The sequence below is a fragment of the Salvia miltiorrhiza genome, chromosome 2, assembly GCF_028751815.1.
Source record: "Salvia miltiorrhiza cultivar Shanhuang (shh) chromosome 2, IMPLAD_Smil_shh, whole genome shotgun sequence".
Classification (NCBI taxonomy): Eukaryota; Viridiplantae; Streptophyta; class Magnoliopsida; order Lamiales; family Lamiaceae; genus Salvia; species Salvia miltiorrhiza.
Window position 1 is genome coordinate 4,634,495 of NC_080388.1, and position 17,089 is coordinate 4,651,583.

The following is a 17,089-nucleotide window of genomic DNA, read 5'->3' on the forward strand; positions in this document are numbered from 1 at the left end:
AAAGGACTTCTTGGGTTTGTCAAACAATAAATGGTTACAGTAATGCATAAAAAAATATTTATTCATTTGCATGTATTAATGCATGAATTCACATGTTTTTTTTGGCGGGAAAAATTTGGAATGCAACTCTCCTTTAGTATAATAGATAGATAAAAATAAAAAGACACGAACTTTGGGCCTATTTTAATTTTTACACAAATTTTGAAAATTGTCAGAAAATACAAGAACTTTGACTCATTTTATTTTCTCCCACTAACTCTGAGAATTGTCAAAAATACATGAACTTTGTCTCATTTTGTTTTTTTCCCACAAAATATATTGTTATAAAAAATGATCTAAATATTTTTTTTAAAACGTCGTTTTGATTCTGAAATATGTTTTAAATTTTTTTAAAAAAAAACCATGTCACTCATGAATAATTGTTATCTATCATTAATTAAATAATTTAAGCTATCTAATTAATTATAAAATTACTATTTGGATTATTTTTTATAAAAAAATAAAATAAGCCAAAGTTCATGTATTTTTTAACAGTTCTCAGTTTATGAAAATTAACAAAATGAGTTAAAGTTCGTGTATTCTTTAACAACTTTCAAAGTTCATGAAAAAAAATTAAAGTGAATGCAAAATTCATGTATTTAGATGCCAATAACCATGTCTCTCAAAAAAAAAAAAAAAAAAAAAGGTGCCAATAACTCAAATAAAAATAAACAAGTGTACATGTGGTATAATCCAAAGCCGAAGTTGGTGCAAGCCCATAGATGATAGCCCAGCCCAGCCCAACTATTCAAGTAATGTGTGAAAGGCCCAAAGAGTAAAACAGAAATGCACATTTCACTCTCAAGTCTCTGCTCCAGAACCTTCCACACTCCTACAAGGCTAAAACCCTCTGCTTCTTAAACCCTACCACAACCTCCAAATTCTGCTGCAATCTCTCTCTCTCTCTCCCCCAAAATGCACAGGTTATCGAGGCGTTCCGTCCCCGCGATCCTCCGCAGCGCCGCTGCGCGCCACCGCCCCATTTATTCCCTTGACCACCAGCTCGTATGCCCTCTCTTTTTATATGTCACCATTTGGTTATTTTACCTCAATTTTACTACTGCTGTCTGTCTGTATCTGATTTCTCAACTCCATTTCTCTGGAAACATAATTCATGATTGCATCTTTTTGCTAAAACTCTTCTTTTTGCTGCTGATTAGTCTGGAGCGAGTGATCCAGCAAAGAGATGGTTCTCTGTGCTGACAACCGGTGGCAACAATGCTATTGGTGCCTCCGCATCATTTGATCTGAAAAAAGGGTCTCTTATTGGGTGTCGTTATGAGACTACTGCTGCTGCTGCATCTACTCCACCAGCTGAAAAATTTGAGTACCAAGCAGAGGTGGGCTTACGTTGAAAACTATACCTTTTTAATTGCAGTATTCGTGTACAGTTCGTCATGTATTCTTGTGTATGGTATCTGTGGCAGGTTAGCCGTCTCATGGACCTTATCGTGAATAGTTTATACAGCAACAAGGATGTCTTTCTTCGTGAGCTTATCAGGCACGCCTTTCACTCTATCTGCCAGCCATATTTTGAAATGGATTATATTATCTACTAGTTGGTGCATGTTGGCCACTATTTTATATACATATATACTTTTGTCACCTTAATTTGGTGATATTGCATTAGATTTTAGGTTTGAGTACTTTATGGGAATAGCCTGCATGATATCTAGGAGATTCTAGATATTAGTTTTGTAGAAATGGTGCTACTAAAATATTTTGCATTAGAATAGGTTTTGTATTTTTAGACTTCCAAGTGTTTCAGAGGCTTTGTCTATGTGGAGAGCTCAAAAGGACTTAGGTTTACTGTAGAACAAAAGGAGAGGATGAAGATTTATTCACCCCCATCTTATTACCTCGGTTCCATGCATAATTATTCTGGATTTGTTAGGTCTATACATTTTTTTCCATCTTTTTGTTATCTATATAAAAATACCGATCTACTCTTTCTTCTTTCTTTCTTTCACATATGATATTTTCTTGTAACTTTGTGATATTAAAAAATTCGCTCAATTATCAGAAGTTGGAAGTTGCAGCAATGTTTCATGTAGATGATAGTCTCTAACATGCTCATGGCTCAAGAAGTCCTGATATCTAGAAAATGTTGGATCAGGACATTACGTCCTTGAGCAATACCCGTCTTTTATGTTCGTGCCTGTCGTTTTCTGATTTTATCCAGTCCTCTAAAATCCTTGCTATTTTGGCCATGCAGCAATGCAAGTGATGCATTGGACAAGCTGCGTTTCCTTGCTGTCACTCAGCCCGACCTTTTGAAGGATTCTGTTGATCTTGACATACGTATCCAGACTGACAAAGATAATGGAATAATTACACTTACGTAAGTTTTATTAACTAGAAGCACTTTGATTTCATCCATATGGTCTTTCTTCCTAATTTGACTGATTTTCCATACAGAGATTCTGGGATTGGCATGACAAGGCAGGAACTTGTTGACTGTCTTGGTACTATCGCACAGAGTGGAACTGCGAAGTTTTTGCAAGCTTTGAAGGTGTAACCATCTGCTGATGTCGACATTTTATGATTCATATCTCTTGATATTTGAAAAAATTCACTGCTTACATTCTTTTTGATAGGATAGCAAGGATTCTGGTGCTGACAGCAATTTAATTGGTCAGTTTGGGGTGGGATTCTATTCAGCATTCCTTGTTGCTGAGAGGGTATGCACCATTACTCTGAAGCTGAACCTTATTATTGACCACTCTTCTTAACTATTGACTTTCTCTTTCCCTGATATACTGGGCCTATTGTACTTTCTTGGCAAAAGGTTGAGGTCTCAACAAAGAGCCCTAAATCCGATAAACAGTATGTATGGGAAAGTGAAGCAAACTCTAGTTCCTATACCATCCGAGAAGAGACTGATCCCGCGAAACTTATCCCAAGGGGAACCCGTCTCAGTCTATATCTTAAGGTATAAGACTCTTTTTCGCTTTTTATTTGCTGAAACGTGAAGCACATATTCATTACTTTTTTGTGGATGTTTCAGCATGATGATAAAGGGTTTGCTCATCCAGAAAGAGTCGAGAAGCTTGTAAAGAATTACTCACAATTTGTTTCCTTCCCAATATACACATGGCAAGAGAAGGGACACACGAAAGAGGTAGGATTGCAAAAAATATAACCAAGCTCTTTTGGTTTTGATTTGATCCCTCTATTTTCGCTTCACAGTAAAACACATTTTGCAGGTTGAGGTCGATGAGGATCCTACAGAAGCTAACAAGGATGAGCAAAATGAGATAACCGAGGCACTGTGCACACAATTAATTTATAACAATTATGTATCAATTAGGATGTTGTTTGATTTCAGCTGGTGAAAATTTGTTATTGTTTGTGATGTAACAGAAAAAGAAGAAGACCAAGACTGTAGTTGAACGATATTGGGATTGGGAGCTTACAAATGAGACGCAGCCAATATGGGTTAGCCTGTTTATCAGTATTTGTTCTGTTTCATTACTAGAGCTTCTATCTTTCAGAATTTAATAGCTCCTTTTTCTGCAGCTACGTAACCCTAAAGAAGTTACAAAGGAGGAATACAATGAGTTCTACAAGAAAACATTTAATGATTTTTTAGAACCCCTTGCCTCTTCACACTTTACAACAGAGGTAGATAATTTCCTTCTGACATCAATCTCCTTGCTGTTTACAACTCTTCCATCTGATGTCTGTTTTGCATCTCTTTTCTTCAGCTGCTACTTTTTATGTTATTTCTGGGAGTAACTTTTTTGTGTGTGGATAGAGAAGTAATTCAAGAGTTGGATAAAATCACAATACAAGATGGTGATCTTTCTTCGATTTGGTTGTTTCCAGGGTGAAGTGGAGTTTAGGTCTATCCTATACGTGCCGTCTATGACACCCTCAGGGAAGGATGACATAATCAACCAAAAGACAAAGAATATAAAGCTGTTTGTGAAACGAGTATTCATTTCTGATGATTTTGATGGTGAATTGGTGAGAGAATAATAAATGGTATTTATGTCAGGATTGTTTATTGAAGTTATTCTTGACCCATATTTGTTTCCTCTCTCTATGTAATAGTTCCCACGGTATTTGAGCTTTGTCAAGGGTGTTGTTGATTCAAACGATCTTCCCCTAAATGTTTCACGCGAAATCCTTCAAGAAAGCAGAATTGTAAGTATACAGGATGAGGGGCTGTCTTGATGCAGATTTAATATTTGTTGAGCATGTGTGGTGTGAATATGAATTACCTGATTCTCAAGTTCTTGATGGTTTAGGTTCGCATTATGAAGAAACGTCTGGTGCGCAAGGCCTTTGACATGATCCTCGGCATATCTTTGAGTGAGGATACAGAGGTATATCTTTACCTTCTCGAATTCTGTTTTGTTCTGATTGTGCTTCCTTTCAATTTCATTTCAGATTGTTTGCTATAATTAATATGTAGAGAAACATAGAATGTCACTTAAATTTGCTGCTGAGTAAAGAGTAGGCTTTTCCGGACTATGGTATCCTCTGTTCATTTAACTTCTTATGTACAGGACTATATGAATTTCTGGACGAATTATGGCAAACACTTGAAGTTAGGTTGCATTGAGGATCGTGAGAACCACAAACGCATCGCTCCATTGCTTCGATTTTTCTCATCTCAAAGCGAGGAGGATGTTATCAGCTTGGATGAGTATGTTGAGAACATGAAACCTGATCAGAAAGATATTTATTTCATTGCTGCAGACAGCGTAACTAGTGCAAGGAATACACCCTTCTTGGAGAAACTTGTGGAAAAGGATATTGAGGTATTCTGAATCTCCTACACTATAAATCTTGTTTTCACCTACACTGTTGACCATACTTTTCTTTTCTGCTGCAGGTTCTGTTCTTAGTGGACCCTATAGATGAGGTTGCCATCCAAAATCTGAAAGCTTACAAGGACAAGAACTTTGTTGACATCACCAAAGAAGATTTAGATCTGGGTCAGTACATTAGATAGCCTATTTGCGTTTGATTGTCTCCTTTATTCCTACTTAAGTCTCCAAAACTGGTTACCTGTACCTTTGTTTTGTAGCAGTTAGATGTTAGAAATAGTATGATGATGTTTCATTTTGCTGTATGCGTCTTGAGCTAGTATTGGCCTTTTGTGTGTGGATATCTGTCTTTTCTACACCATGTTCTTTTGGCTTGTGGAGATGTATATTTCTTTAACTTGGGTGTACTCTCTTGATGTGCAGTTACTAATGTCTTCTCAAAGATAGTTGATCATGCGATTAGTTTGTTTTGGGATTCTTTATGTACTAAAACTGATTTGTGCAGGCGACAAGGATGAAGACAGAGATAAAGAGATGAAGCAAGAGTTTGGCGGTACTTGTGACTGGATTAAGAAACGGTTGGGTGATAGAGTTGCCAGTGTTCAAGTCTCAAACCGTCTCCGAGCATCACCTTGTGTTCTTGCAGCCGGCAAGTTTGGCTGGTCTGCAAATATGGAAAGGTGAATTAAGCTCTGCCAGACCAGCATGCATGTACATACTAATATGTATTTGCAGACCTACCCACGTGATTTCTCTGTTTTAACCCTGATCTTTGTCAATGAACTCATTGCAGGCTTATGAAGGCACAAAATGTCGGTGATGTATCCTCCTTTGAATTTATGAAAGGGCCGGAGAGTGTTTGAAATCAATCCAGAACATCCAATCATCAAAAGTTTAAATGTATGATTGATTGCTGAATAACAAAATCCCAATTCCAGAAACATTCTTGTTTCCACATCTCAACTCTGATGATTGAGAATTTTGCAGGATGCTTGCAAGAGTAATCCAAGTGATGAAGAAGCCTTGAGGGCCATTGATCTCTTGTACGAGACAGCTCTATTTTCCAGTGGTTTCACTGTGAGTACTGTTGTCATTGCTCTATTCTTCTCTCGAAAAGGAAAATTGAACTCACCAGCTAACAAGTTTAATAATTGAATCATGGATTGAAAGTTTTAATTATTATTGTGAATATAGAGTGGTCTGAACTAATGTAAAATTGATTTATTGCAGCCTGAGAGTCCTGCTGAGCTTGGAGGAAAGATTTATGAGATGATGAACATGGCACTTTTAGGCAAGTGGGGTTCATCTCCATCTCACACTCAGCAACAAGTAGACGCCACATCTGTACCTGAGACAGTCGAAGCCGAGGTTGTCGAGCCTGCTGAAGCGACTGCCCAAAAATGAGCTCGAAGTTTGGTTGTTACTAGTGTGCAGATAAATGTTGAGACATTTTTTGCTTGTTGTGGCGGTTATGAGTTTTTGCCGAGGCTTCAAACTGTGCAAACAGCAACTCTAGTTTATTCAAATAAGAACCAATTGTAGTTGGTAATGTTTTTTCAGCAGTAGCCAGCAAACAAGTAATCATTTTTTTCTTTTGGAAAATCTCAAATTAAAATTACTCCCTATCTGAAAAAAATAGTCTTAGGGGACGAAACAAATTTTAATAAAAATTACCAAAAAGTGACTATTTTTAGTGGCAGGAAGAGAGTAATTGTTAGTCTATAGAGCAACAGATTGAATCAGTTGTGACTGGATAAAGCACCTTAAATATTCATCTGCAAACTATTTTGGATTAGAATCATTTAAAGTCAAGATACCTCAACATTATTTTTTTATGAATGTTATAATATTTCCATCACAGCCATCATCACATCCTAACTGCAAAGAGCTAACACATATTTATGTAATTCCAATGCGAATAGCATAAATCATGGAGTAATAAAACTAACAACTAGCGACCTGATTTTAGATTATTATGCGACTCAAAATTGATTCCAAGGCAACCAACACAAATCATACAACCAATCATCAATGAATGTTAGCATGCTTGCTAAAAGGATAACACAAAATCATTCAGAGTCCTGCTTTTGCTTCTTTGGTGTTGTAGGATTGTCCCCGTCGCCCTTCCCCGCCTTGGCTTCCCGTCGCTCCCCTTAGATTTGTTAGCAAGTGGCACACTCCCAACCTACAACAACACAAATATAAGGCTTCACAAAACAACAATGATAGTCGGTAACTCTTAAACAATACCTACACACACGTATTCGAACAACAGATTGATATATTGGAGATGCAAGTCTCAAAAATGAGAAAAGAAACCCCTCACTAATAATCCAAAGTCATTTGGATTAACATTTGGTCAGTCAGAATGATGGTCACTTATAGTGCTAGTTTCTTCCAAGATTAAAAAAAAAAAATGAGAAGGTTTTTATACCTTCTGGTCTGGAATATAAATCTTTCCGAGTTTGCCTAGAATATCGTCCTTGACAACATTTTTCTCCTGAAAGCAATGATCAAGAATAAGAAATGATTGTTTCATATTGCAAAGATAGATTTAAGCCAGTCAAACCTTCTTCTTTGTCGATTCAGGTGCCGTTTTCATTGCTTCTTTTCTGAGGCTGCCATCAGGTTGACGGTGCCTACGAACAACCATGCCCACCTTCAACAAGCTCCATCCTCGGTACCTTGGTGCCAGAGCTTTTAAGACGTTGCACAGAATGAGAGAAAAATATTCTGTTTGATGACAAAGCTGTGCACACATAAACACGATCTAGTCCAGCCAGGTTCAAGTTTGTGATTACCTAGATGGGTAATGCACAGACAGACACGGTTAATGAAACAGCTAGCAGAAGACAACTATGAAGACTAGCAGAACTAATGATTAAGACATACTTCCTCACGGAATAGATCAAGCAAGACTTCTTTAAGGTGTTTAAGCTCGTCAACACTCTCAAAAGCCTCTCCAATAAAAGCAAAGAAGGGCTTTGACCCTAATTGTGGAGCCAACTTCTTATCATATGAAAAAGATCCCATGCTTCTAAAATTCTCAATGCCGGCCTCTACAAGATCATATATGTGGTGGTCATAGAATCGTCCAAGTACAAGATTGTTTGGTCGCTTCTTAGTGTGAGAAGCAAACTGCAGAAGAGAAAAGCAACATGATTAAAACAAACAGCTAGTGATTCGGGTATGGCGAAAGTCAGTATCACACTGTCACAAAGATGATCAACGGATAAAGGGATGGTGGAGACATAGCTCTGCAGTCAGATTCATCCAAAACAAAAGCTAAAATCATCAACAAAATTACATGGAGGAAGCAAATTACAAACTTAATTTACTCGAAGCAAAATAAACTTGAAGCAAAATATCTAGTTGCTTTGGACAAGGACAACCAAGCTGGAAAAGTTGTAACCAATGAAACACACTCCAAGCACAACATATGAATTTTAGAAATTTACCACTAAAGTAACACTCTTTTGAAATTCAAAATGCAAAAGTAGTCATGCAACAATTTCAGTTTGAGGGCAATAAGGAAGATATATGAGTATATGACCTCCAAACAACAGCTGTTGAAGAGAACTCAAGATGCAATATAACATGCAAAACAGCACAAGCTACTACCAAAGGCACTTCTCATCTTTGGGAATCTCAAGCAGTAGATAAAATTGTACAAAATTTGAGAATAGCAAACTCAAATTCGTTCATATCCCAATCTAAATGGGGGAAAGAGAAAAAAACATACCACAAACAAGCTGCAATCTGTCTTGAGCGAGAAAAACTCGAGAGAAGTTTCACCGCCACTCTCAAAAGGTTAACTTTTATCATTTCTTCTAGAGTACTTGATAGAATTATCCTTCTTGAGATGATGAATTTCTGCTAACACTGAATTCAAAACACTGCTCGTTTTAGTTCCGTGAAGCATAAGCGTCTTCTTCCTCGTTTCCACCTGCAACCATCCAATGTTGCGTTGATTCATCAAACAAAAGAGGAAATTTGAATACTTTCAAGCTCTCTCTTGATTCTGCCACTTTTCGGGGTCTTTATCCTCATCATTGCTCCTATTATACACCAAATTCTTGAAATCGATTTTGTTTCAGGTTGAACCCTAAAATTTGGTGGAGGGGGAAGGGGAAGGAGAGAAACCAATTAGGGTTTAAGCTGGGTTTTGGACTATCACAAATAAATACAAATAATTAGAAATATGGAATAATTACAAAAACCAATATAAATAAAAAATTAAATAAAGAAGAAGAAGACGACGACGCAGCTTCAATTTCCACCACACACACACACACAGCATTCTCTTTTTCTTGGCCAATGGCCATTTTGGTGGGTAGCAGTAGCAGGATTTGTCTAATGGAAGCGGCTTTATCTCTCTCTCTATCGCTCTCGAAGCCTGCTCATAGGCTCCTCCACCATTTCTCTCCCAGATGCACTCTCTTCTCCCTCAATCCTCATTTGCATCGCCACCATGCTCTGCCGAGGAGGCCCCGATTCTCCGCCGTCGCTACTCAACTCACAGAGACTCCCCCGCCCACTGCTGCGCCGCCGCCGCCGCCGCCGCTTGTTCTCCCCACTAACCAGTCCTCCCAGAGACTCCTCAGGATTCGCCACACGGTGAGGCTTTTTCCTTCCCAATTTCTTCCAATTACGAATAACTATCAAGCTGTTTGCAATCAATTCAAATTGGGGATTTTTATTTTATGAATGCAGTGCGCTCATGTGATGGCCATGGCTGTTCAAAAGATCTATCCAGAAGCAAAAGTCACAATTGGTCCTTGGATAGACAATGGTTTCTACTACGATTTTGATGTGGAGCCTCTCACTGACCAGGACCTTAAGAAGATTAAGAAGGAAATGGTAATTGTGTGCTCACTTTCTCTTTTCTTCTTCAACTCAGGAATCTAATTCTTAGTTATTGGTAGGATCGCATTATTGGTAGGAATCTGCCTTTAGTTAGAGAAGAAGTTAGCAGAGATGAAGCAGAGAAAAGGATTATGGCCATCAACGAGCCCTACAAAATGGAGATTCTTGAGAGCATTAAAGAGGAGCCCATCACTATCTATCACATAGGTGATGAATGGTGGGATCTTTGTGCTGGCCCTCATGTTGAATCTACATGGTAACATCAATAGAAAAGCTGTTGAGCTTGAATCTGTTGCTGGGGCTTACTGGAGAGGAGACGTAACTAAGCCAATGCTGCAACGAGTGTACGGCACAGCATGGGAGAATGAGGAACAACTCAAAGCCTACCTTCACTTCAAGGAGGAGGCAAAAAGGCGGGATCATCGTCGGATAGGTCAAGATCTTGATTTATTTTCTATACAGGTATTTGCAAGTGTGCTTTAGACTTGTTAACTTGTTGTCCATCTCAAGTGTTCTCATTCTCAATATCATTCAGTTATTGGAACCCAATTCTGAGTGACATTGTATGTGTCTGCAATTTGGAAAGGTTGTTTGATGTTTCTACTTTTCAATCTTAATGATAAAATTCTGCCTTGAAAAGGTAGGTGCTTTTAAGCCAATTTCAAACTACTCTAGTTGTAGAGTGGCATCTCTAGATGCCAATCAACGAGCTTTATGCATCCGTCGGCCTTTTCACTGCTCCAAATATAGCTTTCATGCTGGAACTGCTTATCCTTTGAATTATTATTGCCTATAGGATGGACAGTTAAGCTGCTTGTCATCAATGTTACATTTTTAGCTTTTTGGTCTAAATAGCTGTTGTGGCAAAGAGATTAAACAAAGATATGTATTTCCTTATGCCATTATGTCAATGCCAATAAGGTTCTTTATGAATGTATTGCGGCTATTTACACTAAAGATTTGGTATTTATCATCCATTAAACAAATTCAAGGTGCTTATTATCTCAAATTAATGTGAAGTAATAGGTCTGCCTGGCTTTATATTAGTGTAAATTTCGCAACTTTTATTTTTTTGGTTGATTAGATGATGGGGGCTTCAATTGATGGTAGAGAAATACCTGCAGGATGAGGCGGGTGGGGGATTGGTTTTTTGGCATCCCAAGGGTGCTATCATGAGACACATAATTGAAGATGCCTGGAAAAAGATTCACTTACAGCGTGGCTATGATCTCCTCTATACTCCACATGTGGCAAAAGCAGATCTCTGGAAGATTAGTGGTCATCTGGACTTTTACAAAGAGAACATGTTTGACCAGATGGAGATAGAGGAGGAACTTTATCAGCTTCGACCAATGAATTGTCCTTACCATATTTTGGTCTACAAAGCACAGCAACATTCCTACAGGGATTTTCCAATCAGGGTTGCTGAGCTTGGAACAGTGTATAGATATGAGTTGTCTGGAAGTTTACATGGTCTATTCCGAGTAAGAGGATTTACCCAGGTATTTGTTTTCTCCTTGCATATTATATGACTTCAGACATTACTAGAATGTGTACAGGTTCTGGATTCGGTTAATGTATGTCGTTCACCAATAGTTCTTTCATTTCTATTCTCAGAAAGAATGTACGTTGTACGTGTAATTAATGTTAAAAAAATGTTATTTTATTTGATAATTTATTATTTTAAAAAATCTATTAATTCATTACTTTTATTAGATAATTTATTGAATGGATATATTTATTTATAGGCCTTATCAATAGCTATAGAAATATATCACATAGATTTAGTGTAATATCTAATGAATTAATATATTCTTATAAATATAAAATATGTAAAATAATTTTAAAATAAAATATATAATAAGGGTAAAATAGGCAATTCACAAGTTGTGCCTTAAGATGCCTTAGGCTCTTTTTCTATTAGTATAGATTTACATGGCTGCCTTGTTTGACAAAAGTTCCATTAATGGTGCCAAAAAAACCCATGTCTCTACTTGAGACAGTCAGTTCAGAGTGTTTCCATGCTTTCACCTATGAACTTGTCACTTGACATGATGTCATGCTTGTAAAATGGCTATATCACCACACCATCAACCAAACTAACTATGGAAGCATAAAAAAGCTTTCTCCAAGAACCTTCATCATTGATGAAAGAGCTTTTTTAATGGGCCCATTTATGATTTGCATTGGGACGGGAAGATGTTTCTATGTTTTTTCACTCGTTGGTCCAGCCTGCACTTGAAAATTCCTTGCACTGTCACTCAGTATTATGAGTTTCTGTCTATTGACGAAAACGTTAAAAACCAGGACACCTAGGTCGGCTCGATTTGGTATGCTCCTTGACCATGCACACATACTAGTTAGATTTTTCAGAGGCTTATTATGTAGTTTACTCTTTGATGGTTTTACAGGATGATGCCCACATCTTTTGTTTAGAGGAACAAATCAAAGATGAAATCAGGGGTGTCCTGGATCTTACAGAGGAAATACTGCTGCAGTTTGGTTTTGACAAGTATGAAGTGAACCTGTCGACAAGACCAGAGAAATTTGTTGGAGGTGATGAAATATGGGACAAAGCAACCGTTGCTCTAAAGGACGCTCTAAATGACAAAGGCTGGAGTTATCAGATTGATGATGGTGGTGGTGCTTTTTACGGCCCCAAAATTGATCTCAAAATAGAGGATGCTCTGGGAAGGAAGTGGCAGTGCTCGACCATACAGGTATTGTTGGATTGCAACTGTCCATTTTTATATGTTTCCAATGATGTAACGCGAAGAAAGCATGAAGGCTTCTCACTGCACACTTGTTAATTCTCGAACCCTTGTGTTTTTTGGTAGGTTGATTTTAATTTGCCTGAGCGATTTGACATGACATATGTGGACTCTGATCAAGAGAGAAAGCGACCAATCATGATACATAGAGCAATTCTTGGATCGTTGGAGCGGTTCTTTGGAGTTCTTATAGAACATTATGCTGGAGATTTTCCATTATGGTTGTCTCCAATTCAGGCGCGCTTGTTACCCATAACTGACTCACAGGTGAATAAAAAATCGTATATTTTCCTTGTATATACTCGGCGGCTTGGCTAACATATGTTGCATGCATTATTGTTACTTACAGTTGGATTATTGCAAGAGAGTGGTTGAAAGATTGAAAGCTGATGGGATTCGGGCTGAAATATGCAACGGGGAAAGGATATCGAAACTTATTAGGAGCTCAGAAAAGCTTAAGATTCCATTGATGGCTGTAGTTGGAGCAAAAGAGGTTGAAAGTGAGACAGTGACTGTTAGATCTAGGTTTGGTGGAGAGTTGGGAACCATGGCGGTTGATGAGTTTGTCACCAGAATCAAGCATGCAATTCAAGACAAGACTTCCTTTTAATTCAAGGGTTTTCAACTGTAATACCTCAGTTTTAGCATAATACCTCAGTTTTAGTAGTTAGATTATTTTGAACCGTAAATATTTCAAAGATATAAAAGGTGTTTTAGTTGTTTTATTGTGAGTATATGGTAGATTTTGATGGAATGGTAATGCAAATTGAAAATTGGAATCATCAATCATGAGCTTCTACTTATATTGAATGAGTTGCATCACATGATAGTGAAAGGCAAAAAGCATTTGTTTAGAAGCAAAGCATGAGTGAACCAATTCCTAAATACAACATATAACTAACACTGGTTGTTCTTCTCTAGACTTAGGCTGTGTTTAAATCTGTACATCAACCATTAACTTAGCTCTTCTAGAACTTTTGCTATTGTTTTAGTTGGAGCCAAGCCTTCTATTACATATTCTCCTTCACCACTTGTCACTTGTTCTAGGAATACCTCCATTGATGTTATGCACTGAGTTGGGGTCGGGCTCGACTTTTCTTCTTCGAGCTCAGTCTCTCTTCGAAGAAGAAGAAGCTCGTCCGGAGTTGCAGCTGGGTCGAGATCCCAGCAACCCTCGGGCAAGTTAGCCTGGCCTTGGACATTCAGCGAACAAGATGGGACCTGGTGTGAGAATCTCAACATCTCTCTCCTAGGAATCCATCTAATGGCACTAGTGTTTGCATTTCTCTGATATACAGTCTTGTATGCATCCAGTTTTACGAGCGGCGTAACCCACACACCCTGATCTTCAGAATAGTCTCCAAGAACCTCAACCATTTCATATTGGTGCCTCACTGCATCCGGGGTCGTTCTGTTCCAATCCGGTGACCAGTTCCGGTATACGGCCCATATATCTCCACATCTTGGATAGATTCTTACACACCCTCCCCTACCGGCCTTCTCCTTACTCAGAACATGAGAGAAGATGTTCACTTGTTCGACCATTTCAGAGTGGAACACTCTAAAACTTCCACAAGATTTTGTGAATCCAGAATCCAACCAATTTACTGCCCCAAATTCACAGTCCGATTTTGAGTTCAAGTAGCTAATATAGATCTTAAAAGGATTCACTGAGATGACTTCACGAATAAGACAGTACAAGCGAGGCATACCGTCTTCTTCGTCGTACAAGGCCCATATCTGTTTTGGCTTAAAGCATTCTTCTGACCTATCCCTGTCAAAATCATGGAAGTCTGAATCTGGAACCGTTATTGACATTGAAGCACTTCTCTTCAGTTCCGGTTGTGATACTTTAGCTGTCTCACTGGATTTATCTACTGCAGCTAGAGCATTTCTCTTCTGAGTCTCGGCCGCCGCAGCTTCTGAAGCCAACCTCATCTCCTCTAGATTCCTACGGATTTCTGATCTTGCCCTTTCAATCAACAACTGTCGGGTATCAAATACGGGGGCAGCTGGCGGGCAAAGCCTGGAAGCAGGCTTTGATGATACATTCACAGCGGCCGTTTTTGCTTCTGCGGCAACAGCTGGGCGAGTTTCTTCATGTGCATAACTACATGAGCTTCCAAAATCCATTTTTATCTTCTTTGCCGGTCTACCACGCTTCGGTTTTGATCCATCCCTGAGACCACTATGCCCAACAGACGACACTCCGTTTGCCTTGGTTATGCTTGCCTCTCCACTGGCTTGATAAAAGACAAAGGATGATGTAGACACCCCAACAGAATCCACGGACGAGTTACCCTGAAATGATATATTAGAAACAGGCTTATGTCCAGAATGATGCCCTGTGGGCCCGCTAGGTGCATGATACGTAGTTTTAGGTACAACCGAAACCCCACAACCATGACTAGGATACCCATTCTCTGGCATATAAGAGTAGTTGCTATACGGAAAAGCTCCATTAATTGGGGCTAACCCAGTCTCAACGGCTATGAAGACTCCACGGCAGTTCTTGCAAGAAAGTCTCTTGTTCACATACTTCCTGAGATATTCATACTGAACATGACAGGAGGTACAAACAGTCCAAAACGAATCCATTCTTGAAGGAGGAGCTGGAAACTTGGAACAATTGTCATAGGCGCCAGCCCCAGTACTGTACCCAGCAAACAAATTCCTCCTTTGATCGTAGGAGCTTCTTTTAACGGTATCCGATAAAAGAGTCCATGCTTCAGAGACAAGTCTGAATGCTCCATCAGCTCCAACTGTTCTGTTCTTATCAGGATGGAGCAGTACTGCCATCTTCTTATACTGTTTCTTTACTTTGGACCTGTCTGCAGATGGATCCAGTCCAAGAATTGAATAGAAATCGAGTTCTCCGTTGGCTTTAGCCTCAGAAGCAATGTAGACTCCAAATGTGGCCACCATCTGCGATATCCCCTCCAGTTCAGGACACAGCTTTTGAGCTTTTGCAGCATAACTCCTCGCACCAACAAAGTCTCTCGCCAAAAACTGCTTTTCCGCAATGGCTTTAGCTCTTAAAGCTTCCTCCGTGTAGGATTCCATCTTAACTTCAGATTCAGACCACACTCGATTCCAAATTTTTCAATGGCAAATTCCAAAAACAGCCATTAATGCTGCATATCATTGAAACAGATTGTAAATATCCTCTTTTTTTAACAGAAAATAACATTAGTCCCCAAAAAAGACACACGCCTTTTTTTTTTTTTTTTGAAGAAAATGACACACGGACTTAACATTGAATATAATGATAATCAGTCCAGGAAAAAAATAACATTATTCATAATTCAGCTCTAACTATAACAGGCCAAATCCAAGTTCAAATCTTGTCTTCCACACGCACCCAGTTCATCAAATCGTCAGAAAACAAGCTATCTTCCAAGAATAACCAGCAGAAAGAAAAATCAAGATAACGAAACAAATTTAAAACACAACGTCCAAAGCAAGTCCACCCTAGTCAAAATGATTTCAAGCTGGATTATTTCAAATTTTTTGAACTTCTTTTAAGTTGAGGAAAATTCAAGCTGAATTCAGTTCAACATATCACTAAATTTTGAAGCACATTCTCTTCGTTAACCAAAGATCTGAGCTTAAAAATAGTAAAAGAAAAGTCATATTAAAAACTAACTATTCAACCATTTTCAGCTAAAAATTAACACACTGAAAAAGGAAAAATGAAAAAATTACAAACTTACCGAGATTTAGGCTTAATCCAGACATAGATTATCACAAGATTTCCTGATCCGAGAAAAATAGCATCAGATCCGCACCAAATCTAGGGTTATATCTGAAATACTAAATCCACCGTACAAAATGCAAATACTTCCACCAGTAACTAAAACCATTACAGAAATGAAAAAAATTAAAAAAATACATCAAACTTACTCACAAAAATTTATGAGACGGGAGGAAAGCAGAAATGGTCTGAGTAGAATTTCCCGGCAGCCGACGGCGGAAGGTTCCGTCAAACACCGAGCATCAAAAAAATATTTAAAAATTAGAAAAAAAAAATACTGTTGAGAGTTTTATTTAAAGTAGTAGTACAACTACAACAATACGCAGCAGTTAAAAATATGTTAATATCTATATATAATAAAAATAAACTTCCTCCAAAAAAGATCAAAAAAAAAAATTTAAGTTATTGATAATTAATAAATATTAATAATATTATTATTAATATGAGTGAAAGTAAGAGAATTAATATTTAATATTGACTAAACCAATTGTGCGCCGTGTGCGCTGTGCGCACCCCTTACCAAAGCAAAAGTAAAGAAATTAAAGAATAAATCAAAACAGAGGAAAAGTTAATTTTAGAATATTATATTATAAGATTTTTAGCTAGATAGCAAATATTTAAGATGCAAGAGAGGAAAAAAAGAAAAGAATAAAAAGGGTAGCTAAGTCATTACCTTTATTGTGATATTAGGTCATAGGGGAAGGGGAAGTATATGGACAAATGGGCCCATTTAATAACAATTTCTTATGATAAAATACAAATATTGATAGGAAAGTGTATCAAAATTAAATATAAAGCTCCAATAATATATATATATATATAATGTATATATAATTCTAATTTTCATATATTATTATTATTCAAAAAAAAGTAATAAATTT

At 37.8% G+C, this 17,089-nt stretch overlaps 3 protein-coding genes and 1 pseudogene across 5 annotated transcripts; 2 read left to right on the forward strand and 2 right to left on the reverse strand.

Moving 5' to 3' along the window:
• Positions 1 to 835: 835 nt before the first annotated feature.
• LOC131012715 (heat shock protein 90-6, mitochondrial) lies at positions 836 to 6,376 on the forward strand. The gene is given in 21 exon segments (XM_057940706.1): positions 836 to 1,044; positions 1,200 to 1,379; positions 1,467 to 1,540; positions 2,255 to 2,380; positions 2,458 to 2,551; positions 2,637 to 2,720; positions 2,828 to 2,971; positions 3,047 to 3,160; positions 3,246 to 3,305; positions 3,403 to 3,477; positions 3,559 to 3,663; positions 3,868 to 4,008; positions 4,096 to 4,188; positions 4,293 to 4,370; positions 4,554 to 4,808; positions 4,883 to 4,985; positions 5,323 to 5,497; positions 5,611 to 5,659; positions 5,661 to 5,717; positions 5,805 to 5,894; positions 6,048 to 6,376. Coding segments are annotated over 21 exon segments (2,361 nt in total). The 5' UTR covers positions 836 to 954; the 3' UTR covers positions 6,222 to 6,376.
• A 380-nt stretch (positions 6,377 to 6,756) lies between these two features.
• LOC131012772 (ribosome production factor 2 homolog) lies at positions 6,757 to 8,943 on the reverse strand (annotated as a pseudogene).
• Positions 8,944 to 8,978: 35 nt separating this feature from the next.
• On the forward strand, positions 8,979 to 13,179 carry LOC131012722 (threonine--tRNA ligase, chloroplastic/mitochondrial 2). Its single transcript, XM_057940716.1, is given in 8 exon segments — positions 8,979 to 9,434; positions 9,531 to 9,677; positions 9,743 to 9,937; positions 9,939 to 10,145; positions 10,808 to 11,185; positions 12,095 to 12,403; positions 12,521 to 12,721; positions 12,804 to 13,179. Coding segments are annotated over 8 exon segments (1,998 nt in total). The 5' UTR covers positions 8,979 to 9,134; the 3' UTR covers positions 13,065 to 13,179.
• Positions 13,180 to 13,227: 48 nt separating this feature from the next.
• Positions 13,228 to 16,853, reverse strand: LOC131012718 (uncharacterized). 3 transcript variants are annotated; one of them, XM_057940710.1, is made up of 3 exons: positions 16,358 to 16,853; positions 16,168 to 16,210; positions 13,228 to 15,588 (listed from the first exon to the last, which is right to left on the reverse strand). In XM_057940710.1, the coding sequence occupies exon 3, from the start codon at positions 15,515 to 15,517 to the stop codon at positions 13,409 to 13,411; it is 2,109 nt and encodes a 702-aa protein (XP_057796693.1). In that variant the 5' UTR covers positions 15,518 to 15,588; positions 16,168 to 16,210; positions 16,358 to 16,853; the 3' UTR covers positions 13,228 to 13,408. The 3 variants fall into 3 exon arrangements, with proteins under 3 accessions (XP_057796693.1, XP_057796692.1, XP_057796694.1); XM_057940709.1 differs by having other exon boundaries at positions 16,362 to 16,777; XM_057940711.1 differs by having other exon boundaries at positions 16,168 to 16,267; positions 16,362 to 16,777.
• Between the last annotated feature and the right edge of the window lie 236 nt (positions 16,854 to 17,089).

Excerpts from the sequence above, each read along its gene's own strand:
- LOC131012718 (XM_057940710.1), bottom strand. The coding sequence starts at position 15,517 with ATGGAATCCTACACGGAGGAAGCTTTAAGAGCTAAAGCCATTGCGGAA.